The sequence below is a fragment of the Labrus mixtus genome, chromosome 18 (genome assembly GCF_963584025.1).
Source record: "Labrus mixtus chromosome 18, fLabMix1.1, whole genome shotgun sequence".
In the NCBI taxonomy this organism is placed as follows: Eukaryota; Metazoa; Chordata; class Actinopteri; order Labriformes; family Labridae; genus Labrus; species Labrus mixtus.
Genome location: NC_083629.1, coordinates 11,808,532 through 11,834,110, shown reverse-complemented (window position 1 = coordinate 11,834,110; position 25,579 = coordinate 11,808,532). Strand labels below are relative to the sequence as shown.

Here is a 25,579-nt window from a genome sequence, read left to right as displayed (position 1 = left end):
ACATGCTAGGAAATAGGAGTTGCTATAAACATTGACCTGTGCCTTCTTCTGTTTCACGGCACTTGCAATGGACGGAGCGTCCCCCACCACCACCTCAGACACATCCCCCAAACCTGGCTCCGCCCCATGCTTCCCCTCTTTCTTGGGCTGTATGTTCAGCAGCTCAGCCATCAGGTCCCCCTCTGCTGCATCCCCCTGAGCCATCTGACCCATCTCTGCCAAAGCTGACCCCTCGTTCGCCTCCATCTTCTCCATCTCTAACACATCCCCATGGATCCCAAACTGGGTGGGGTCTGGCATGTTCCCTAAAATGTCTGTCACCTTTATGTTTTTAGCCCCTTCAACAAGGCCGCCTCCGAACATGGTGGTCCACAAGATATGGAAGAAACCCCAAACAAGGCTATAGACAAAGTGGAAGAGGCCTGTGATGATCATCCAGAAGAAAGAGAAGAAGCCTCGCACCAGCTCCCGAACACTCATCTTTCTGAATTTCCTGTACTGCCGCCTCATGCTCTTCAGAGTCAGCATCTGGCGGAAGTGGCTGAGACTTTTTCTCATTGAGATGCAGGCGATCGTAAAGGCCGAGGAGGACTCCAACATCACGATCTCCTCCTCTTCCTCTTCCTGGTTTAAAGCCACACTCTGGTTGTCGTCCTCATCTTCCTCCGGACGCTCCACTGGGTCCGGCTCTGAAATCTGCGAGGCGAGCTGCATCTCGAAGATGGTGTCCTCACAGAAGTTTACAAACAGTTCCATCTTCTCGCTCTCCCCGCCTTCATTGACCACATCAAAGATGAACTGCCGCTTTGACTCCTTCACTTGAGGCTTCTCCCACTGGGTACGACTGGACTCGCTGATCTCGAAGTAGACTCTCTCTATGCGCTTGGCTCCGCCCATGATCTCGATGCGACCCAAAAAAGGCTCGAAGTAGCTGAGGACGCTCTCGGCCAGGTCGAGAAACGTTGAGAGGCGAGCATCATGAGGCATGTGCTCAGACAGATTGGTCAGCAGCACAGCGACATTAAAGCCGATGTCTTTGGCGGGCTCGTGAAATCTCTCCACAAACTGCTCGTAGTTAAACATGTCGTTCTCATCGGCCTCCGCACAGGAAAGAAGAAACTCGATCTCAGACTGCGAGTACTGTTTCTGGTTCTCCATGGACTTTTGGAAATCTTTCTTAGAGATGACCCCTTTGCTCTCCGGGTCATATTCCCTAAAGCTGTCTGAGGTCGTCAGGTCCTTCAACTTGAGGAACATGTCGAAGAATTTCAGGATCATCTCCACGTTGCTGGAAGATTCCACCAGGGTGTCCACCATTTGTTTGCCAATGGTACCATTGACAACATTACCTGCAATGTCAAAAAGGTCAGGGTAAGGTTCATACTCACAATAAGAAACTCTTCACAACATTCAAGTCAGCAAATCTGTGTGAAGAAAAGTGTTTAATGAAAGAGCATTATGTAGATGTTCAAAAAGTAAACCTTCAAGTAGAGAGAGCATCATGACGATCATGTCCTTCTGCAGGTCCAGCAGCTCCTTCAATAACTCAATCTGACTGGAGTCCTGTTAGTGGGAAACAAAAAGGGGGAAACCTTGTGACTCACACTTCACTATATCACACAGACTGTTGTTAGCCTCCCTGTAAGGGTACAACAACCCTGTCTAATATCCTCGTGGGATCAAGGCTGCCTCACTTTGCTGGGACCCACAATGGTCCTGCTGAGGCCCAGAAGGGCCGTCTAGATAACATCCATCCATCAGCACCAGGGTTAATGCTATTCTTCTGTCTGGGAGCAGATGGCAGGGTCAGTCTGACTCATTTAGGGTCTCTATGGAATCTGTATTCGGCATGCAATAAATCTGAGGCCAACTTTGATGTGCTACATTCAAAGCCCTCCACCTGTGCTTTCTTCATCCCTCTACTGTCAGAGCCGGCTCTTTCTGATGACCTTGAGATAAGGTTAGGTGGTTGGATTTTATCCATATACTGGAATCTTGGGGAAAGAGAAAAATATCACAGATTGAGCCATGCATCATGTAGCTGGGTGGAATGACAAATGTAATTGTACTGCAGCAGCCTGAGGATATCCTTGAGCCTGGAGAGACCTCTAGTGGCCAAACTTATATTAAAGGAGCAGCTGGCTGACAGAGACAGAGGACTAAGAAGAGTCACACGCAGTAAGTGATTTAAAAGTGGCATCACTACTTTTAAAATGATTGCAGACACAATTCAAATTGGAGTATTGCATTTTTTCTATGTCACCTAATCTTCACGTAGTGCGGCCTTTGACATGTATTTTAATTTATTGGATAATTAAAGATGTTTTGATGTGTCAGCAACAGACATATGGGAGCTTCTACAGATGAAACACCTTGCTGTAAGGCATCACCAACAATACATTCCCCTGATTTTAAATTGGCATCTCTGCAGTTAAACCTCACTCTGTCCTCTATACCTCTCTCTAACTTTAATGTAAAACTGTCTGATAAGGCACGAATGCCAGATGATCATTTTTCAGAAATCATATTTTGTAGTTCATCTCAAAGGAGCAAATTTTAAACAACTTAAACACTGATGTGTACCTAAATATTTTATACTGTATCGTATTGATAAGAAGATCATGTGTTTTATTTGTAAAGACTGCCAGCAGTCATGTAGCTGACAATAACGACCTCTGTGATGTAATTTAGTCATACACAAAGTGGAACGAAATGGCTAAACCTCGAAAGCAAATACAAAACAATGATACTAGTTTACTGCAGACGAAAGTACAAACCTGGGACAACTTCATCTGCATGTTGGCAAAAACATGCAGGAAACCCACCACTGCGTCCCACAGCCTGCTGTGAGCCAGACTCTGCTGGTTCCCAATACATGGACCCTGCATCACACAGCGTGGAAGAGGCAGAGAGAGAGAGAGAGGAGAGGGATAATCACAGAAACATCAGAGTTAGACTCTTTAACTCAGGGTTTAATGTGTTCTTGTAGCGGTGCAGTGTGTTGTGATGGAGTTACCTGTATATACTCAGTTAAAGAGTTGAAGACCTGCTTGGCCACTGCGAGTGCTCTGGAGAAATTCCTCTGTCCGGCTTCGTCTATTACATCCTTACCAGAGTAGTACCAGTAAAAGTCGCTGATGGATTCCTTATAGAAGTAAACAAAAAAACATGCTTCATTAAACAACATAAACACAACAAAGACAAGACATTATCCTAGATCTATCTGTAACAGTATCATACCTGAAGTCTTAGCAGGTAGTCTACAGTACTAATAATGATGTTGACTGTAGTTGTGTTTCCTGTTTGAGTCCTCAGAAAGTTCTGGAAATCTAAAACAGATGACAAAAAAGTAAATAACTGGAGGTAGTGGAATCTTTTCCCCTCACAGGGTCTATTTTAAAACATCATTTGGACACATGCAGCGCAAGGTAGCATCTTCTTCAACTTTACATGATGAAAAAGTGTCCACCTACCGTTGTTGTGGCCCTCACAGAGAAGCTGCAGAAACCTAAAGAGATCCTTAGTGAACTCATCATTCTGCAGCACTTTGGAACCTGGGGACAGAAAAGGAGATTAACCGTCCCATTCGGCCATAAGAAGGTCGGAAACTCATTATTTTTTACGTCAGTTCAGGCATCAGGGCTTGCATAGCTTTCACTTCCTCATAAAGCTGCTGCCTAGTTGTCAAATGCCATTAAATAATGTGCACTATACTCGGGGGTTCAGAACACAAGGACGGGGAATATAGTGCATCATTTCATAGATTAAAAACAGGGTTTATAGTCGGAATAAAACGGAGCTTTGTTGTTTAACACCAGCAAAGCTTTGTTGTGTCTGACAATCAAAGCTTTAGGAGATTTATTTCTTATAAATTAAAGTTTGTTAGTATAATAAAAGTTAGTAAATGACAAGCAATGGCTTCTTATAAAAAAAAGGAAGGAAAAAGTGGAGAGATTTGAGTCAGTTTTCGGGCATCCAACCCTGGACTGAACAATCTATCCGGATGTCAGAGGAGCATGCATGCGTTCCTTCAGTCCAAGGTACAAAGAAGGTGGTTGTTTTGCATTCAGGGTGAGGGGAGGAGGAGGGGTTCGGGGGAAGGAGGATTGGAAGGAAATAAGGAGAGGGAGGGAGGGAGGGAGGGAGGAGTTTAACGGAGAGCAATCAAGATGTCGGCATTGCATAGGATGAGTAGAATCTAAACCATGTATTTACCCTGCTCACTCACGTTGACTGCGACCGATGACATAAAAAACATGATCAGAAGAAAACAAACAAACAAAACAAAAGCAGACATAAGCAAAGGAGAAGACATTTATATTCAATCAGAAGAAGTAGGAACAGGAGAGAATGATAGCGCTATAGGAGTATCTTTACATACACTGATTTGCGACAGACATGCGGTACGTTTAACGAGGTTTGTAGGGACAGTCTGCTCTGTAGGCAGGTGTTTGAATCACTAAATATCAGTGTAACAGTTACCATCACTTATGCCTGAGCTTTATGAGGTGAAAATGAGCTGGAATATGTATGAGGAAATAATATTTGTATACTGTATGCTACCCATCGGGTCAAAATTAAAGCAGATTTTCATGTATGTAGATGTCGTTTTTAGTGGCAGACAAGGCCCAGACAGGACTTAGACATACAGTAGCACAGGTTCACCTGCCTGATGGTGACATACAACATGACACACAAGACACACATGACATGGAGAATGGGTGTGTACGACAGCAAACTAAAGAGCAGAGATGTTTGGATTAAGCTACTACTGTTTAATTTGTCTATCAGCTACTAAAGAGTCTGACTGAAGACACATAACGTCATGGGCCTGTATGAGACACACGGAGAGTTCAACACCAAGCCTCATTGATATTATTAAAAGGCGATGAGCCACATGTGTGGCACTTCAGCTCACAGTCAGGACGGTAGAACTCTGTTTACCATTTGTACATGTATCTTCTTCACTTACTTGATCCTTCTTCAGTTACCATCCCCAGACCTTCAGCTTTATTTTGCCTTTCAAAGGCATTCAAGTCCAGGACGCTGTAGGGAATAAAAGAAGAAGACTGAAATATGATTTAATGAATTTCTATATTCAGTATTTCTGTAATATGGATGTCAGAGGGCTACTCCATCATTTCAGTATTGTGTTTCCTTTAAGTTGGTGCACTGAACAGGATAGTATTAGGTTGAATAATGTAATCATATTCAGATTTTAGTCCCTTATATATAGGTCAAACTCCAAATACAAAACATCCAACCTTTCTTATAATGCAAACAATAGTATCATTTCACTGAGGCTTCCCTGACCAATGACATCTAGGTTGTTGACAAAATCTAAATGGAACCATAAGTCATTGTACAACTATTGTTGCAGGCTTGGTAAGTTCTTTCTGTGACTGGTGAACTGACAGTGCAGTGCACAATTTGCATAGTTGGCCTATGTTAGAGCTATTAAAACATGAGAGTGTAGTAGATATATTATGTGTTCTTCAGTGTTTGATCCCCTCACGCTAGTGCAGCATGCTTAATCGAAGGCAATTAAGATTGCAGTCAACCCTGGCTGCTGATTGGTTGAAGCTTACAGCATGCTCCCAGTGCTGGCTTGTTTGTTTGATTGGAGGCTGTGGAGCTGCGGTAGCACACTGGTCTCTGACTGTGCTTTACATTAAGGCCCGGTTCACACGTAAGTGGGTATTTTTTTAAACAGAGGTTTTCCTCCTCTGTTTAAAAAAACTAATCCCATCCACACACGCTCAGTTTTTAAAAACATCCACATGAAAACGCACTGTTATGACTGTCATGAGCATGCCAAGTCAAAATCGATGTCATTGACACGCTTACATTTTCTCGGCATTCCTCTACAACCAATGACCGTTCCATTTTACAAAGTTGTCCATTTAGGCGCCTCTGCCCGACAACATAGTGTCAGCGTCGCACAATGACGTCAAAATGGAGGAGAAACCGGAAGCACAGTGTGACATTACAAGCCCCAAACTCAGTTTTCCCCGTCAACACAGAAACACCTTAAACAGAGTTTCTGAAAATCTTCACCTTGGAAAGACTTTTCCAAAAGATGTGTTTTCAGTGACCTGTAGGAATGTTTGCGTGTGTACAAAAGGCCAAAAAGCACCGGTTCTAGAAAATACGCCTACGTGTGGACTTAGTTTATTTGTAGTTTTTAATATTTTTTTGTATCTGTAATGACAAGAAAAACTTTCAGTAAAGTATTGAAATGAAGAGCCTGGACTGGAGTTTTTTATGAAGCATGCGTCAGATATGTTTCCAGCTCTGCAGTTTGTGTGTGTGCAAGATGGAGCCACACCCTATAAGTTGAAGTTGAGAAATAAAACACAAAGTATGCTTTCCATTTTGTGTGTAATAATTATTTGAAGATTTGTTACCTGCACGACATCATCAGTCCAGACAAACTTTTAAAAAAGCCAACATCTCTTTTTTCCTTCAGGTAGTCCAGCATTTTCTGTGTCAAGATAAAAGTACCATCAACAAAGGGCTGTTCCTTTGAATGACACATATTCTACCTGCAATCTACTGTGTGCATACCTGCTGGACCAGTATGTTTCCCCCGTTGAGGATAGAGATTCCTAGCTTGAGGGTGAAAGTCACCATAGCAGCAAGTCGACCTGATGATCACAAATCATACATCATGTAGACACTAGATGGCAGCTATAAGACGGCAAGAGGGTGAACTTGTCTTTTCCCACCTTTGCTGGCACTGATCATCTGAAGCACCATCTCTGCTGCTCCTCGATCATGAAGCCTCGCCTGCTGGTACAGCATTTTTTGCTTCTCCATTTCCTTTTCCTGTACAAAATCAATAACACAGTAGCAATCACACATCAATATAAATCCAAAACAAACAGAAATAGAAAAAGATTATTCCTGAGAAATCAATAGTACACCTCAAATGTTTTCTCTTTTCCTTCTTCCTCTTCTTCTTCTTCACCTTCAGCACAGCTCTAAGAGAGAGAGGAGAGATTGTGAAACCTGCAAAGCGTTTGTTGAACTGTTTAAAATTGAGCAAAGAAGAGAATTAGGTACCTTTGCCATCATATCTGCATATGCAATATACAAGGGATCCTCTTCTAAAGAACTAACAAGAAAGGAAAATACATATCTGATGTTAAAACCTTACAGAATACACAATCACATCACATCATTCGCTTCTCTTTATTAGCTAAAGAGCAGGCCAAAACTGTTCTATAGCACAGATGGAGCAACGTGTGTGTGTGCCAGGTGGACATGTGTGTTTACCTGCACTCGGTCAGAGCGTTATGGCTGAAATGCAGAATGAGCTGGTGAAGAGGGTCTGGCTGCTTTCTGATCTCCTCCTCCTCCTCTTCCTCCACTTTAGGCTGCGTTTTCTGAATAATCCCACACAAAGTAAGTCTCAGGCTTGTACGCAGCCTATATGGCATCGAATATATGTGTCTACTTACCTAATCAGGTACAATCAAAAAACAACAACACAGTAGTACGGTACACTGATGGCATGCAGACGATAAACAAGCACAATCACAGACTTGATGGCAGGCACAAACACACACACACCGAGGATGATGATCAGCAGGGTTAAATTGATGAGATTGAAGTTAAGCGTGACTCTCCATTAGCCCCACTTTTCACTTTATCATAGACTTCCTATGATAAACCGTCCATGGTAACAGACACGGTTCTGAAGGGTTTGTCTCTTGGTTGGTTGGATCATAAAGTTCTTCATCTGTCACATTCTTAGATTAGATTAGAAATACTTTGGAATCAGATGTGATTCCTAAAATGTCTAAAAGAATATTAGATTACCATAACTCTTATTCATTCAATTTGAATGTTCATTATTGAATACAAAAAGCAGCAGCAGTTGGCACAGTACGGCACGTCCAGATCCAGCATGTCTCCATGGTACTATCCATTATCTCTATTAAATACTTGAGGCTTTTTTTCTATCCATTCTCTCTATGCAAATGGTGCTGTAATGAGGAACAAAGTGCTAAATATTATTTGCACTTCTGTGAAGTTGTGGAGAAAGAAATGTCTACTTCTTCCTCAAAAAGCACAATGAAAGTGTTTTGTTTTTTTTAATTCCTGAAAGATACAGCATCTTTCAGAAATGTCTTTTCTAAGTCCAAGCATCACAGCTGATGATGTTTGTCTTAGAAGGGACGCAGTGGTTGAAAAAACATCAGCTGGCCATGACATCACTGGTGATGTCATGCTTGCTATAAATGGGCGTCCGGTTTGGGGACAGCTTATGGATGACTAAGTGTGACAAAGTGGTATCTGGTGGACCGATTTCAAGCACTTTGAACACTGAGACATAAAAAGGAGAAGGACTACGAGAGGGAACGCGGTGGGGCGGCACAAGTACTTACTGCAAGGTCCTGCACTAGCTTCTCCTCAAAAGAGTATTCCTCTGTTTCTATCCATATTCTCTGATAGGCCAGGAGGAAGAGGTTAATAGAGCGATGCCTGAGGAAGGTTGAGAGGAGATTAGGCGGGGTTAGAGAGAAGCAGGGCAAAGGAAGGAGACGTCCCCTTTGGAGGAGGTTAGTACTGGTTAGCTTAGGGTGCTGGGCATGTCCAACTGGTCACCTTAGAGAAAACTGTCATGTTATTTATAAAGACAGGGGACGAGATGCTCTTTGATGAACTGTTGATCTAGGAGAGATCAGCAGGCAGAAATAGCAGTTTAAAGCTAGATTATTGAGTTTCTTTCATATATCTGCACATTAACAACAATGAAGGGGATTTTCTTTTTCATTTAAGTTAAAACAAAAAGAATCTTTCCAAGACAAAATATACATGAGAAGATGAATACCACTCTAAAGTCTGTTTCCGTATTACAACTCCACAAACAATTAGCTTAGCTTTGCACAAATCTTTTGCTCTTTAAACTTTTGTTAAAAGCGTCTATGAAGAGTTTTTAGTTGATCGGGAAACAGACTGAAATTATTATTGATGCCTCTTTGTGACCAATGAAAGCAAATGAGACCGAAGTTATTTTCTGTTTAGTTGTGTTTTATCGTCTCTAAATGCAGCTGCCAGCGCTAGGTGTCAGAGGATGCCTTCAATAACAGGCCTCAGAGCGGCCATTGTTTACATTTTCTGAGGCACAGATTCATGGGCAGAGGAACATTTAACTGTTAAAAGGAAGCAGGAGGAGATGTTTCATCAGACAACACTTCTTAGACATGTACAGGAGATGATCAGCAAAGAGATCAAAGGTACTGCTCTGTCCACGGGGGGCTAACATTGACACATACAGTACCGAAGCTCCCCTTACAGACGCTTTAAGTACATATTCAAGGCTAGCTTTTACCACCTGCTTCCAGCATTTGTGCTACGCAAGACTGTTTCTCTGTTTACTTCACATTTAGCTTACAGACACAACAGTTAATGCATCTCTGCATCCTGCTCTTTACCAGTATGTAATGTAAAGCATTTCTTAAATCAGGACCAGTAAAAACAATAAACAGCATGCACATCAGAAGGGGAGTCAAACCTGCAGCACAAACCGTGGCAGTAGGAAAAGCGATGGGTAGTTAAGTAAGGTATGTAATGCAAGGTCATACAGTAGCAGTATTGGATCAGCACTACATTACCGTCAGCATGGAGAGCAGACTGTCATAGCCTGTGTTCTCATGCATTATCTCCAGCCAAATATGTCGGTAGGCTTTCAGGAAGTAATTATTATTTTTGTGCCTGAGGGAATGAGGTACAATAGAGTGTGACACTGAGAGGAGAACAAAAGGCTGAACAGAGAGACAAAAGAGAAAAGATGATGTCTGAATGCGTACAACTCAGGGGGGGGGAGAGTCGACATTATCCAGAAGTTTGACATCCAACCAGTAAATCAGATCAATCACTCCAAACAAGAAGCATAAAAGTGTGTCTGCATTGTAAATATGGTCTAACAATTAGAAGCTATGTTCTGTCATATTTCACTGCCAACAACTCTGAATAAATGAGTCATGCTGTCAGGCGGGCGGGACTGAAGATGGCCACCCACAGGTTGGTCCTCATAATTGTTTTCTTCCCTACTGTAGCTCTCTGCCTGACTACTTGTGATTGAGTTACAGAGCAGCAGGGCATGAAATTGCCAGTGTCCCTTTTTCTACTCCTTGATAACAGCTGCAGGCCAGACATTTGTCCTTACAAACGCAGGGAGGGAGGCTGTGCATTAATGCAGGGTCAGAACCCACAGAGAAAGAAAAATGAGAGTCCTGGGTGAGAAAGACTACATGTGGTGGTATTTGTCCATTAGAGGTGATATCGCAACACTTGCTGTACTGTTTGCCTTCCACTGGGACCTACCAATGCAACTGTCATCTTTGAATCAGGATTAAAAGGAATGATTTGAGTCTAAAATCAGAGCAGGAAAGAAGCAGACGCTGTAGGTGTGAGGTCAATAGTCATACCTTGGTAGGTTATAAAGTGGAGCCATGCGGAAACAGGCGACAACCGCTCGCTTCCTCTGTTTGGACAGCAGCTTCTGCCATACACATTTCTTTGATCTCAGTGGCTGTTCAACCTAATGGGTGTCGAAGAAATAAGTGTAAAGAAAACATGATTAATCAGAACAGTCGATCAGCATTTTCTACAAGGTAACTAAAGGGAATAAACATCAACTAGCATCAGATTTTTCCTCAGTGCTGGAGTTTGGTATTTTGGTGATTCATCATCAACTTTACTGAGAGGAAAAGCAGTGACTGAATCAGACAGATTACAAAAAAATTATAAGTAGAAAGTGTGGATTTTTCTTGATTTTACAATATATGGTTAATCATTAAGTGCTACGATGAATCCACATCCTAAACAGATGATCAGGACCTGTGGAAGCAAAAGTTCTCTAAGGACCCTAAAATAAATCAAACTATGTATAATTAGCAAACTAACCTTAAGTACCATTAGCTGTGTATTTGATGATGTCATTATTTACCCCCAATGGGGAATCAATCTTATCTTATCTTATTATAGCACCATTTTCCCTAGGGAGCTTTTCATCAGAACACACAAACACAATTAACCGAGTCATGTTCTCCATGCTTTACACAAGTGAGTCATTTTCACATCACGATATGTTTGGGTGAGTATGAATGCTCGAGCAGAGACCTGCTCCAGGTTGAAGACAGCAGCAGAGATCCTCTGGATCCGGTCCACGACCCTGTCAGGATCTGGAGGCCCCTCGATCCTCATCGCTATGTCCTTGTACAGGTTCAGCTGCCACCTCACAGCGGGGTCCTCTGACTGAGGGAGAGTTACACAGGAGGATGTTAGAAAACAACAAACAGTACACAAAAGTGGGAGGGGACGGGTATAATAACTTCATATTGATTTGGACATATTCACCTTTACTCGAAGATGCATATTCTGCCGAATGTGGTCTTTGACCTCTTCATCTGTGTCTCTCTGTTGAACAAAGAAGGAATAGTAAAGATAATCTATTACAGGGAACTGTTATTGTTTTCATGTTGAAGGGAAAAGGATCATGTTTGATCTCATATGACCAATGTATAATGTGTCGCTGGTGCATGGTCATATAGAAGTTGTCTCACCAGAAGGTAGCGCGTCTTGGCCAGGGAGATGAGCTCTTGGTCTCCTGGGGTACACATGTTGAGGCCGATAGGAAGCATCTTCTTCAGAGCGGCCACGATCAGCGAGGTCTGAATGGAGTAGAACTCACCACGTCTTTTTTTGTGTCTCCTTTCCTGGTCTTGTCCTCCAGACTAAAAGAATTACAGGGTTAATCTTAAATAACACAAAGTGGTGAATAAAAAAGATCGGGCAGCGTAAGATAATTAATTAGCTTATTAGCTGGTATTTTAGCGAAAAACATACAACCCCAATCACACGGTTGGGACATTGTGTACAAAGACAACATGTCTGAAATATTCTTTGATTTTAGAAAATTATATGCTCTCTTTAAATTTGAGGTCAACAACACGCTTCATAAGGTTAACTGGCAGCAGATTAGCATCAGGATTAGATATACTAATCAGAAAGGCTGAGTCTTTGCAGGCTGTGCAAATAGTGCAACTCTTCAGAAATAAGGTATTGCAATATAAAATTGCAAAGACTTTTGGGGATTTCATCGTTAACATTAAATAATATAATTAAACGACTCCAAGAATCTGAAGAAATCTCTGTTTGCAGGGGACAAGATCAATAACCAATATTGGGTGATTCTGATCTTTTGGACTTCATACGACATTAAAACAGACTCTGTAGGGGACCCCACTGTGCATGGACTGAGGAACAATTAAAAAAATCATCGTCTGCAAACACAGTTCATCGCTGCATTCACAAATACTAGCTGAAACTCTACCATGCAAAGAGGAAACCTTTTTTAAATCAGATGCTGAAACGCTGCCTTCTCTGGGTCCAGGCTCAAGGTTAAATGGTTCAGAAGTCTCAAGAGTCAAAACTCTTTCTGTTTGGAAATTCTGTAATCCACATTCTCTGGGCTAAAGAGGAGAGGGACCACCCGGATTATTGTAAGCGGAAAATTCAAAAGGCAGCACCTGTGATGGTATGGGATGCATTAGTGCACATTAGTGTAAATGCACCATTAATGCTGATCCACAGATACAGGTTTTGGAGCAACATGTGCTGCCAATAAGACAACTTCTTATTTTCAGGAAAGTGCAGGCTAATTTCAGCAAGACAATGCCAGACTACATTCTGCATGTATTACAACAGCGTGGCTCTGTAGGGAAAGAGTCGGGGTGATAAACTGACCTTCCTGCAGTTCCAACCTGTCAGCCATTGAAAATGTTTGGAGCATTATGGATCAAAAATACCTCAAATGAGAACTACATTTAAATACATACTTTTCTGAAACGTGCTACTGGCCTCAAATTCAAAATGGGCATATCATTTTCCAAAATCAATTACATTTAAACATTTGATTTGTTGTCTCTGAGTTGCTTTTAATTGAATTTGTTTTTTTTTAATGATTTGCAAATGATCACATTCTGTTTTTATTTACGTTTTACCGAATGATCCAACTTTGTAGAAACTGGGGTTGTTCTATTTAAGGAATACCTTCACTTCAGTTTTATCTGGAGGTGACTGATTTACATATTCTTCAGCCCTGACAGAAACTGTGACCAGACTAACTCTGAAGCATTACAAAGCTTCACTCCTCAGCAGAAAATCTAGCAGAACTGATGCTGATGGTAGCATAAAGAGAAGCCTGCACCTTTGAGTCAATTTGAAAACATCATTTCCATATTAATGCATAGACACAGACACACATGTACACACACAGTTATCACACATCAACCACGACATCACATGAAATAGCCTCAGGAAACTTTTGGTCAAACACACAAAGAAAAAACACACACAATTCATCAACAGCAAACACACCAGTCACATGTGATGACATGATGCTCAACAGAAGGGGCGGGGCTTCATTACTCCAGATGAGCTCTGCCCATGAGGGAATGAGGAATGATGAAAATAACCATGTCACACATGATGAATGGAGACCACAAATAATAAGGGACATGATTTATATATTTAACTACACTATAGACTCAGCACAGCAGCACAAGCTATTGGCTTTTCTGCACGGCGACTGCAGCATCTAAGCCAATAAGCTGGCAGGTAAACGGCTCATGCACTGCATCACTCTACCTTTTCCTTAAAGGACTGTTTGAGACAGGGAGAAGGACAGAAAGAGAAAAGGGAGATAGAGGAAAAAGATGAAGGCGCGGTTAATGGAGGCACGCAGTCCTCGCATGGACGTGAACGTCAATGAAAAGCATTTGTTTGCCTTCAAACAGCTCACCAGGCAGACAAGAAATTAATGTTCTGACCCCCTTAATGCATGTATGGAGGAATATTACTTTACTGAGGGATGAGTGTTAGTTTTTTGTAATGTACTGTTAAATCATGCATGCGTAAGTTCACACACACAATCATAAGTCAAGGTCAGACACGATCCTGCTTATTCTGGATCCTTTTCAGCTTTGTCATATAAACATTGGCACATGTTTTAAAGGTCGAATGCATCCTTAAAATGCCTGAAAGACTTTGAATCTGCTGTCCTAGCAAGAACTTGAAGTAGTTGAGAACACAAAACCTACCTTAGCCATCTTGGTTTTATTATCTCCGGTCAAGAAGGAGAGGTTGTTGATTTCATTCTGGACCACAAAGTTCTGCTCCTCTCTTTTGAAGTTCTGAAGAAAGACAAATGTCAATGGAAGATATTTATGTTTCATCAGTGTTGGATTACTTAAAGGGCTGCTGTTTGTTTTGGCGCTGAATATGAGACAACTTACATGTGACTTGCACCAGAGTATAAAAATCTCAGCGACCATCCTGAAGAGCTCATTGGAGTCAGCATCTGGTTCTTTCAGCCACCTGGACCTGCAGAAGAAGAAGACATAGATTTATTCATCCTCTCTATCTTATCTGCAAGCACTAACATCCACCTGAACTATTCCTAAATAACCCCTTTTAAAAAAAACAACTTCATCATGCAGCTGTCAGTGAGCTAACCTGTTGTTATCCACATAGCGGATGAGCATGGGGTAAAAGGCGTACAGGTCCCTGCAGAGTACAGCGAACTCGTCCAGGATGAGCAGCTCCGCCTCCTGCGTGTCTCCTTTACTGTCGGCTTTCAGCAGCTCTTCCTCAGACACCACCTTCACCGTCTTCTTCTTCAGCTTCTCCAGCGTCGGCAGGAAGTGGCTCTTCAGCAGGTCTGCACGGGCCTTGCTGATGATAGGTTGCACGTACACTTAAAACGGTGAAAGAGAGAGAAAATGTCACTCTGTAACAGACGATCACATGAACTTAAAGACAGTCATTTCAAAGCCCTATAGAAACAATCAGTGTGCTCTCTTATGGTTGTGTTTTCTTCAGTAGCTCATATGGAGGCATCAGTATCAATTTCAGTCTGTTTCATTATCAGCTCAAAACTCCTCACAGCAGGAGCTATAAAACGTATAGGCGAGTAACGATTACTTGAAATATATATATTTTTTTCTGTTCTAGTGTAAATAGAATAAAATAAAAAGTGGTAGGCTTTAAAACATAAAAAATACATGTAATTATAATAATAGAGATAAGGAAAAAGGAAGGCAATCATGCGTGGCCTCATGATGTTAATCTCCATTGTATTTACACACCTGCAATCCTCTTCATCCAGGAGGCTTCGTCGATGCCCAGGTTGTTGTTGAGGATCTTGAGGATGTTGCCCAGGATGAGGCTGAGGTGCTCTGAGGTGACAGTGGTGCAGCAGATGCTGCCCCCGCTGGCCGGCTGGTTCTCCGGTCCCCTCTCCCACCAGTAAGAAAGGTAGTTACACAGCATGGGCAGCACCACCTCGATGACGTGAGGCATCTCGGTGTACCTTGCTCCAGACTCAGCCATGTCGTTGATGTCCTTCATCAGACCGTCCAGCCGCGGCATGCCGGGACACATCTCTACCACTGAGTCTGGTATGCCTAGGACTGAGACCCCACAGGGGATTCACATTACAACATTATTTACATAATCAAATTAAAGTTTTATTCTAAAGAGGAGGGTCACTCAAATATACAAACATAATGTGCAAAAAGTATGAAAGGAACAAAATACACATCAGATTATTTGAGCTGTCAAACATAAAGAACATCTCAAAATAATGAGATGATTTTAAAAGTCAGACACTTGCTTTATCCATAAAAATAGCTTTTTGATTTGACACTCTGGTCCGCCCCTGGTAATGACCTCGTCTATTTTAGAATAATTACATATGACTCACTGGCTCGCTCTCTGGCACTCTTTGTGTTAAAGACAGAGAAGGGGTTGTACGTGTTTAACAGCGGCTCCAGGAAGGCCACAGGCATGGCTCCAGCCAGGGTGGCCAGACAATGGCCGAGAGCTGGGAGCTGTCTGAGGGACGAGGAGAAGATGTGAGGTCCTAAAAAGATGCTTTTAATATCAATATGAGTCGAAATCAACACAAAGATGTAGTTGAGATACCTTTCCACATAGATGTTTTTCCCAGTGCCCAGTGCATAGAGACTGGTGAGGATTCGATAGCAGGACACCTGGACATCATCCACTGGAAAGAAAGAAAGAAAATGATAACAAGACAAATTGCAGTATAATAATAAAAGCATGTTATTGGTTCTGCACTTCTGAGCTAAATGTTAACACGCCTGCTACTACGCTTACAGATGTTGACGTTTGACTGATGTCACGTTTTTGTGCAACATGTTGTTCAGCATTATACTTTAGCTTGTTAGCATGAAAAAAGCTGATTTTACTTAAAGCAGGTTTTGAAGCTATTTCTAAATGAAACCAAATTTTAAACATAGCTTACTTTAACATATTATTCTGTCTCCACTGAGATGAACTCTGCATTGTGAAGGCCTGTGTAAATGTCCCTTGTTAATTTGCTAACTCATATTTATATGGGGGAACTTTAATATACTTTTGTGAGGGTAAGCAATACAAATGTTCCAGGATATAAAGCATGTCATCGCTGCATTACATCAGACTTAACACAGACACTTGACTGCAGTTCTTAAGACTCCTCTTGCACAACATTTTGATCATTCCTGTGCTGTCAGGACTCACAAAGCAGGTCGACTCCAAAGTGGTGTTGAGTGATGTGCTCAAACAGAGCTGTTAAAATGGGGAGCAGCGCTACGGTGGTGTAGTTGATGTTCTGCGACACCCCTTTCATCTGCGAGCGAGAGTGAGTGAACTTCCCCAGCTTCAGGTTCTCAAACGTCTTCTCCAAGTCCTCGGCTGCGTTCTCAAAGAACGTCCTGAGCCCCACCCTCACGGGCTCGGAGCCAGACTTCATCACCGTCCTGGTGGAGGGAAAGAGAGCGTGATAAACGACTGGCAATGTGCGAGGGCAGGGCTAAAATAAAGCTCTGGATACCCCTTAGTACGCAAAGGACAACACTGTTTACCCAAGGCAGGACACGCTCAAATATGCAATTACCTAATTCTCACAGTCAGAGAAGGTTTTTAGTCATGAAATATGAGGCATGAGTATCAACCTTGACCTCCCTTACACTGAAACATAGATGATTTGATTTAATGAATCAGGTGGATATTTCAATCTAAGGTGAGCTTGCCAATATTACTCTGAAACAGCACACTGCATTAATTTGATTAGTCCGTTCATTTTCAGCATTTCACAGTTCATAACATTGCTGAATAAATTAGTCCTTGTCGCTCCTTGATCTGTCCCACAGGAAGGAGAAATAAAAGACAGAGCATGTGGGCATCAGCTGCAGCTCTTCAACACAAGTGCAGATTGAGCCTCATTATGTGAGCGCTGCATTTACAAACAGAACATTTTCTCGTTAGAACACAATAAGCTTTAGGCAACATGTGGCACATGAAATTTAATTTGCTCATTTAAATGCCACAAGATTCTCTTCCTTAATGCCAGTGCCTCCAGAAAGACAGCCAAGTACTTACTGTTAGAAATAAAATGCCCTTTATTTAGCAAATGCCCTCCTCTTGGGCGTCAGAGGTTAGATTATAACTCATGGTTTACGTGGGGACAACTTCACTGGTTTCTCAAACAGTTATTGTTTAGGCTCAATAATAATCCATCTACAGGGCTGTTGTTTACATTCAAACAACTTTAATGGTGATTTTTATTTCAATTTTGTTTTTCAAGGAGGAGACTCAAAAGTTCCTTTTGAGTCTCCACTGTTGCCTAAAATGTCCTCACCTGGTGTCCAGGGTGTGAGCCAGAATATGCAGACAGCTGACGATAGTAGTGGAGTCACTCCCTATAAGAACACAATCATCAGCCATCAGTATGATGCAAACACACACACACACACAGTCTACCATGCTATGTCTGTGTATTTAGAATACCACACAAACTCTAAACAAACAGGGTTTAATGGATTTCTGCTCTATTTGATAAGGTTAGAGGATCTGTATCTAGTTCACGGCCGCACTGTGATGTATTATATGCACTGTGGTTATGACACAAGCGTTTAAATATTGAACTCGGTGGTTGATTTGATTGAATAAAGCCTCAAATCTAAATAATCCATCATCTCTTCCATGGCATGGCTTGAGAATCTTTGTTTTTTTTAAAAGCTCATTATTGTGGTGAAAAGGAAGACTGTTCATTGCATGTTGCTGAGACGATTGACACCATCCTTATTTCTGACAAATGAATATAAAGCTACACCATGTGTGGGTGAATTTAGAAAAAGCATTTAGAGCGGAAAGCTGGTCAAAAAGCAAATCATAGCTCTCTGCAAAGTAGGAAAAAAGAACAGCCTACATACTGTTTAGCTCACTGGTTAATGTAATACATCTTGTTTGTTTAACACGTGACAGAAAAAGTGTTACAGATTAGTACTGCAGTATGCGGTTACGAGCATGCTACCCTTAGTAGTAGTATTGATATGAATGAAAAATAGAGCAAAGAGCTAGAAACCAAGAGAATCACTTTTTAGACATGATAAAACCTCACTCACTTTTTTCACCACACACTGTCACACACACACACACACACACACACACACACACACACACACACACACACACACACACACACACACACACACACACACACACACACACACACACACACACACACACACACACACACACACACACACTGCTGACCAGTCAAGGCAACCAGCTTACCAAAGAGAGAAATCCTATGTCTGACAAGAGCTGCCAGTTTACAAAAAAGGCTGGAGGTGTGAAGGACAGAAAAGGGAGGAAAGTTAAAATTAGTTAAACTATGTGGAGAGAAGATCATCAAGAGTTAAGATTTTAAAGAAAGATGGTGAAGAATTGTGTTTCTCATGCTTTATTGTTGTAGCGTAAAGAATTGCTTCATTTTGTACCTGGTTACCATCTCCTTCTCCTTGTTGGAGGCGTAGCCGCTACTGCTCAGGTTTTTATTGGGGGAGGAGAGGAAGTAGAGGGAGTGGTTCTTAAAGTACTGATCAATGAGCGGAAGAAGAACCTGAGGGAAGATATCACAAAAGACAAGACCAGATCATATAAGTAGACATTTAATATAAAAGACCTATCTGTGTGGACAATAGTTGTAATTACATAGATACTTACTTTGGCAAAAAACTTGATTTCTTGTTCATGAGGGGACCTGTCTGTTTTTCCACTAGCGGCCATGGCCTCTGGATTGATATGGAAATGACATATTTAATAGAAAGAAACAATACTTCCTGAAGTTCTAGCAGTCAGGTTTTATGTAATATGAACTTACCCAGGTGAGCAATGAACTCCTGAGCTGAGTCAACATACTTGAGCAGCTTCTTGAGAAACTTATAAGCAAACCTCTTCTCCATGGATGAGGAATCCTGCTCCAAGTCCTTCAAACCTCTGCAAAAGAAAAAAGGAGTGTAAGATATTTGCAATAAATCACGTTAGAAATCATTGGTTTCTGAAGAAATCCACATGATAGCGTTTGAGGGGGATTCTAAAATGACTGACCTTGTGATGATATAGCCATTAATCTGCAGGAAGCGGAAAAGGTCCTGAGCCTTCTCTCGATCGCGTGCCTTTTCCTTGGCTGTCAGTGTTTCATAAGGCACCAACAGAGGGTGTGTCCCCCCACCTGAAACCAAACATAGACCTGTTTTAGGGCAGATGGTTCACATTAAGTGGACATTCTGCTTAAATTAACAAATTTAGTCCAGATGAGCAAGGCAGAAACATGCACTCGCTCTTAGACAAATACAGAAACAACCAAATGGCAATCTTCATCCACCTAAGCACACACACACACACACACACACACACACACACACACACACACACACACACACACACACACACACACACACACACACACACACACACACACACACACACACACACACACACACACTCAGGCACACGGTCTAATTCCTTTCTGTTTGGCAGGTATGTGTGTACTGTAATATATGCTTCTATGATTGACTTTATGATGAAATCACCTCTGCTTCCAAGGTCACTCTTTTTCTTCTTGGCCCAGATGTTATGATAATTTTCAGATAACACCTCCACCATCCCCTTGGAACAAAAGAAATAACAGTACACCTCAGTGTGGAGCATTTCCCACCCACGTTACTCATTCACATTCAGAAATAATTGCTTTTCATCTCATGTTCAGACTGATAGATTGTTTGATGTGTACAAAGCACAGCAAAACATAATATGTAAGGTCGCTCACCTGCAGCTCTCTGGATAGAATCACGTTGGTTGTGTCTATTGGGCTGGGATTGAAGCCGTTTGCCTAGAGTTTAAGAAGATGCAGATTTACAGTCAGAATATAAACGGCTTAAAAGAACACTTCGATTAAACAAGATTTCAGCTTTAACAGCATTTGTTAAAGGATTAATCGATGTCTTGAGGCTTTGGGTCTATTGTGCTATGAGATTAGCAACTAAAATTAGCTTAGTGTCCACTGGAAAATACAACTAGATCGGAATATCTGAAGATGCATATAGCCTATTCACTTCTCACTCTCTTTATCAGTCTCCAGTTTTCCACCAGATCTCCAAGAATTATTAACACAACTGTTCAATGTTATAATGAGCCAATATAGATGATGAATCTTCTTCACTCATACAGGACTGCTGGCTTTGTTTAAATTGTGTTTTTGAAGTTTCTTTGTTTGACCTGCCTTTGATAGCTATCTTCCTGCCTTGCCTGCCTTATCTTAAATAAATGTGCCTGTAAGTTTTCAGTTTGCATTTTATCTTACTGGCTGTGTTAAGAAATTTTCCTCATTCACTCCAAACCATGAAAGTTTAAAGTCCCTGTTGGCCTAGATGATTAGCTTGTTCAAATCATATTTGAGGGGATTGCTAAAATAGACTAAAAAAGAAACACCTTAATGATTATATTACTCATAAAGGATTAGGATTATATTTTCAGGCATTCAAAATATCAGGTCATGCGTTAATTGTAATTCCAGAGACAAACAACATTGTTAGGATAATTGGCATATTTTTCCATTCTTCTCATAATATCCCCTTCCCTTTTTGGAGATCCTGCATAGTTTGTGTTTATTTGTCATATTCTCAGTACTTCACCTGCGAAGACTGAGAGATCTTCCTCATTTTCTCCGTCTCCCTCAGAGACATGCTTTCACAATCCTTGGTCCTGTCGATGCTCCAGCCCATTGCCAGCATACTCTTCAGGGACTCTCTAATAGGCCATCTGTAAATCTCTTTCTCCTGAAGCCCACAGACAGAAAGTGGGGGGAAAGAAAGCCCACACTCTCAATATTCATGATATTTCATCAGTTTGAATCTTCTTAACAAATCTCATATTCAACATTTTGTACCTTCTCTGTTAGGGCTTTGTAGGTCCTGAGCTGAGGGTGAATCTTCGCCTTCTCATCCACACAATCTCCATATTTCCATCCCAGCAGCACCTGAGGCGCAAAGCACAGAGGGACGCACATGGGTCAAAGGAATCTCCATTGCCGTCACAGTCCCCGGAGGATGTGATTTATCACTCGAAAGACTGGTTAAGAGATTAACTGTGCATCACACGTTAGGGAGCCACAGTACATTCAGTTCCTGCTGTCCTCAGCTTTTGTTAACTTTTTCTGACGAATGCAACAATTCAGACCAGGCAGTTGGCAAGAAAAAGAACACAGGGGCCTGCTACACAGAGACTGGCACAATTATTGTCAGCGTACCCAGAGTATCCCCTACAGAAATTGCTATTAGAAAACATAATCAAAGGAAAAAAAGGAAATTAAACAAAATAGAGGCACTGATTTGAATTTGTTTTTCCACTTACATATGGCTGAAATACTTTCTCACTGATTTTGCATGCAGTAACTGTATTCTCCTCATTTTCTTACTGCACTCGAGACTTGTTCCTGGTCGAATACTGAGCACTTCTCTATCCATTTTTTCCAAAGGTTTTCTATTTGGCATTACCTTCTCTGCTGACCACTTCTCATGGGAATGCTCTGCGTATCTGTTGGCAAAGTACTCAAGCTTCTCTGGAAGAGCAATGCTGGAAGAGGACAAGAAAAAGGAGTCAGCTCGTGTACGCAAATGTATGTTAACTCTAAGTCTTGTAAAGTCACACACTGTGCATATAATCACAACGTATGATACAATCAGTCAGGCTGAAACCAAAAATTCTTATCGATGTCTGTCTCCAACTTGGCTTACTTAGCAGTATTGATGGGTTTGGGGTCAAAGTTGCCCTGAGCGTCTACAGAAACAGGCTTCTCCAAAGCGGTACTGATAGAGGCGTCCACGTAGTCCGGGGGCAAAGCTCCAGCTATGGCACTAAGGCAAGGCATGGCCATCTTGAAAAGCTCTGCGTCATATTTCTGCACGGCCAGAGGAAGAAATCAAGAGGTTAAAGCAAAGGCCGGCTCTTTATTTTATGTTGCTTGTGAAACATTATTTAAAGAATACATGTAATGTGGTTAGCTCTTTTAAAGTGGTACTTAAATAGAGCTATACAGCTCCTTCAGCAGGGGGGAGGCAGAGTTAATGAAGAATTATTCTAAAAGCTAAGGAACCCAATTGCAAGAAGCTTCGGATCAATGATGGCTGTCAAGATATTGATGTTTTCGGGCCAGCCCTTTTGCACAGCCTCTTTTCATGAGTGTGCATTTAGCGAGATGTGCTGAGTGCAGCCATCTGCATCTGGAACACATCTCATGAAACTGGGGCTATGAGTCCCTCACATACAAACATGTTAATCTAGACTGTGATGAATGAGGTGACTTTATTCAACAGTTTATCACTCTAGAATGGTGTTGTGCTAAAACAACAAATGGCTTTTTAAAGAAGAAGGAGATGTCAGTCTTTTGCCATGTACACAATAAATGACTGTTGCTTAGAAAAATTATGAAGTCTTGCAGAGAAGAAGCACCCTGATAGAAAATCTTTCCTCACCCTCTGGGACAGAGAATCAAACACTCCCCAGAAGATTTTCTTGGTGAGCTGCAGTTCATCTTCGGATGCTGTGCCGTAGCTGCCCCAGCCTGATGGGAGGCAGTAGTACTTCCAGTTCTGCTCATAGTGGTTGGTTAGCAGCTGGATGACATGCACACACAGAGCAAAAAGTCAAGAAGGAAGATTGTGACAAATAAAACAGAAATGAGAAAACAAGATAGTTGTCTATGTTTTTACGTGATCGGCACTGGAACATGCAGGAATAACACCTCAAAGGAAATCATCTACCCACGCTTGGATCAAATGAAATTCAAATGTGCACATGAGAGTATAGAACAAGTGTCTGCAATTTCACAGACTGATCACAATCTATTACATCTGCAGTATTTTCTCTCTTGTGGCCAGATGGATGGAGTAGAGTAGTGGAGCCAACAAGCCTGTAATCACACACTCCAATACTTCACCCCCCTTGTTTTCCCTCCTGTAGCTGCCCACTACCTCCACACCCGATGATTAACACCCTGGGTGTATTAGAATGTGCACTTTGGAGAGGGTATGTGTGTAAGACTGAGAGTGAAAGGTGAACACCACTACTTTAAAGGTACAATAGAGTTGGTGGAAATAAGTTGTTGTTATCTTTCCACAGAGCTGACAGTCGACTGAATAAAGGTAAAGCAGGGCTACAAAGCAGCCAACACGAGGAGGACACAACTTCAGTTTGCTTATGTTTCAAAGAAAAACAGGGTGAAACAAGAAGGAGAGCAACAGTCACAATGGGCTTTAAAATAGTGAGCAAAGTAAAGAAATGTCGCCCACCCTCAGAGGCATCTTGCAGTAATCAGAAAGCAAGGGCACATCAAAGACGAGGCGGCGCAAGAGCTGCTGCAGCATGGAGGGGCGAAGGTGCCTGCAGACAAAGGTTAGAGAGAGAGAGAGAGAGAGAGAGAGAGAGAGAGAGAGAGAGAGAGAGAGAGATAAGAGCTCTGCTGCCCTGGGCTGTCTAAAACCAGGACATCTTCACAATCTGACACATTTTGTCTCAGTAATTTAGAAGGAATTCTTCAGGCCTTGCACTGTTTGAGTTTGATTTAAAGGCAGATAAAATGTGTGGTTGATCTCTTCTGTTCCTTCAAACTGAGAGTTAAACTGATTATTAATTGTCTAAAAACAACAGAAAAACACTTTTGACTCTACAGATAGATCATTTTAGATGTGTCTCACTTGCAAACAGCCAGCAGGCACTCCTCTATAGCATCTCTCTGGGCCTTGGTGAGTGAGCGGCCCTTTGACAGGCGGTAGATGGTGTGCAGCGTTGAGTCGATGAGGGTGGCATAGTGCTCCGTGCCAGCAAAGAGAGGAGCGCAGCGGGTGAGCAGGGGAAGTAAGGCTGAGCCGATGTAGCGGTTCATGGCAAGGGCCGTCTCTGTGGTGCACAGACCCTCCTGTAGGAAGAAAGTCAAGTTTCTTTATACAGAGACGTCTATATTTAGTACAATCAGAGTGCTTTACGTTAAGTTAAAACAAAACATTCAAAAGATTCGGAGTATAAAAGTAACAAGTCACAAAAATAGGACATTAAAATACTAGATGTGTTAAAATGAAAAATCTGAAAAACAGAAAGAAAGGCATCAGGCAATAATAAGACATTTAAAGGCATTCTCACTTTAGCACCAGTCTAAGACCAAAACTAAACTTTCGCTTGGCCAAACCTCTTCTGTCCTTCAGCGCCCCGCCTCCCCTCCTCTCCCACCCCTCTCTTGATGATTTGACCGAGTGCAGCTGTTTGTAGGACTGATATCCATTCTGATATGCAGCTCAAAGATGATTTTAGACCAAACTAAGTATTTTGTTTGGTTTGAACAGTCTGTTGGGTCTCCTTCAGTTGTTCTCTTACGATAGCACCATAAAGCATCATAATGCCTCGACAAACAGCGCCCTGTCACTGAGTGGTAGTGGCTGCCTCTCTTTCCCAAAGTGGTTGCAGGAATAACTGTTAAAGAGGGAGTGGTTCGATTAAAAAAGCCTCTGAGTAACACATAATTAAGCTCATGGAGGTGTTGTTCCATCAGTGTGAACACGGGGCTGAGAAAAACAAAACCCAGAGGGACTTTAACTTCACTCTTTTTTTTTTAAAAGACATTACTCAACGATATATTTAGATAGGATATATTTGATATCTACTATAATATGTTTAAAATAGCGCATTAATACATTAAAAAAGTTCAAAAGAAAAACAATATGTGACAGTGGTGAAATAAATGTATTTTTAAGGACTCTTACAAAAGAAAAGTTTAATGTTGCTTGTGGTTTTGCAATTGCTGCCTTATATGGTGCAATATAGCTAGCGTATGATGGCTAATGCTAGCAAATGTTAGCTGTCGAATAAGTCCAATACATCAATTTGTTCCCTTGTTGCTGTATTTCAAATTAACTTTTAATATAGTATGTGATGAGTAATACATGAACACATTCGTTTATATATAAACATATAAATGCCATATAGTGAAATGCGTTATGTATACAAAAGATTTCATAGACACTATTAGGCCCAAGCTTTGACCCTATGTACTTGAAAGCATATAGTTGAGGGAGCCATGTTCATGTTGCTCCACTTGTCTTCATCCACTTATAACTCCACAAACCTTTAATTGATAATAATAGTTAAAAGTATTACATCAATT

The 25,579-nt window shown here is 41.6% G+C and overlaps 1 protein-coding gene across 1 annotated transcript in view; it reads right to left on the bottom strand.

Moving 5' to 3' along the window:
* Positions 1-25,579, bottom strand: part of LOC132993077 (ryanodine receptor 3-like) — a 110,070-nt gene that overhangs the window by 8,878 nt on the left and 75,613 nt on the right. The window contains exons 51-92 of the mRNA XM_061062727.1: positions 24,120-24,340; positions 23,715-23,805; positions 22,899-23,039; positions 22,161-22,324; positions 21,921-21,999; positions 21,314-21,403; positions 21,060-21,203; positions 20,195-20,257; positions 19,959-20,034; positions 19,474-19,597; positions 19,247-19,362; positions 19,090-19,157; positions 18,864-18,985; positions 18,658-18,707; positions 17,720-17,780; positions 16,600-16,838; positions 16,000-16,081; positions 15,779-15,909; positions 15,162-15,485; positions 14,530-14,770; positions 14,310-14,397; positions 14,115-14,207; positions 13,663-13,677; positions 11,577-11,747; positions 11,371-11,430; positions 11,134-11,268; positions 10,440-10,552; positions 8,394-8,490; positions 7,279-7,388; positions 7,066-7,117; positions 6,927-6,983; positions 6,729-6,828; positions 6,568-6,647; positions 6,408-6,484; positions 4,973-5,046; positions 4,216-4,233; positions 3,474-3,554; positions 3,241-3,329; positions 3,017-3,145; positions 2,778-2,882; positions 1,482-1,563; positions 37-1,349 (exon numbers count right to left, since the gene is read on the bottom strand). Of these exons, the coding sequence (XP_060918710.1) occupies positions 37-1,349; positions 1,482-1,563; positions 2,778-2,882; positions 3,017-3,145; positions 3,241-3,329; positions 3,474-3,554; positions 4,216-4,233; positions 4,973-5,046; positions 6,408-6,484; positions 6,568-6,647; positions 6,729-6,828; positions 6,927-6,983; positions 7,066-7,117; positions 7,279-7,388; positions 8,394-8,490; positions 10,440-10,552; positions 11,134-11,268; positions 11,371-11,430; positions 11,577-11,747; positions 13,663-13,677; positions 14,115-14,207; positions 14,310-14,397; positions 14,530-14,770; positions 15,162-15,485; positions 15,779-15,909; positions 16,000-16,081; positions 16,600-16,838; positions 17,720-17,780; positions 18,658-18,707; positions 18,864-18,985; positions 19,090-19,157; positions 19,247-19,362; positions 19,474-19,597; positions 19,959-20,034; positions 20,195-20,257; positions 21,060-21,203; positions 21,314-21,403; positions 21,921-21,999; positions 22,161-22,324; positions 22,899-23,039; positions 23,715-23,805; positions 24,120-24,340 (5,766 nt within the window). The remainder of the gene's footprint in view (positions 1-36; positions 1,350-1,481; positions 1,564-2,777; positions 2,883-3,016; positions 3,146-3,240; positions 3,330-3,473; positions 3,555-4,215; positions 4,234-4,972; positions 5,047-6,407; positions 6,485-6,567; positions 6,648-6,728; positions 6,829-6,926; positions 6,984-7,065; positions 7,118-7,278; positions 7,389-8,393; positions 8,491-10,439; positions 10,553-11,133; positions 11,269-11,370; positions 11,431-11,576; positions 11,748-13,662; positions 13,678-14,114; positions 14,208-14,309; positions 14,398-14,529; positions 14,771-15,161; positions 15,486-15,778; positions 15,910-15,999; positions 16,082-16,599; positions 16,839-17,719; positions 17,781-18,657; positions 18,708-18,863; positions 18,986-19,089; positions 19,158-19,246; positions 19,363-19,473; positions 19,598-19,958; positions 20,035-20,194; positions 20,258-21,059; positions 21,204-21,313; positions 21,404-21,920; positions 22,000-22,160; positions 22,325-22,898; positions 23,040-23,714; positions 23,806-24,119; positions 24,341-25,579) is intronic.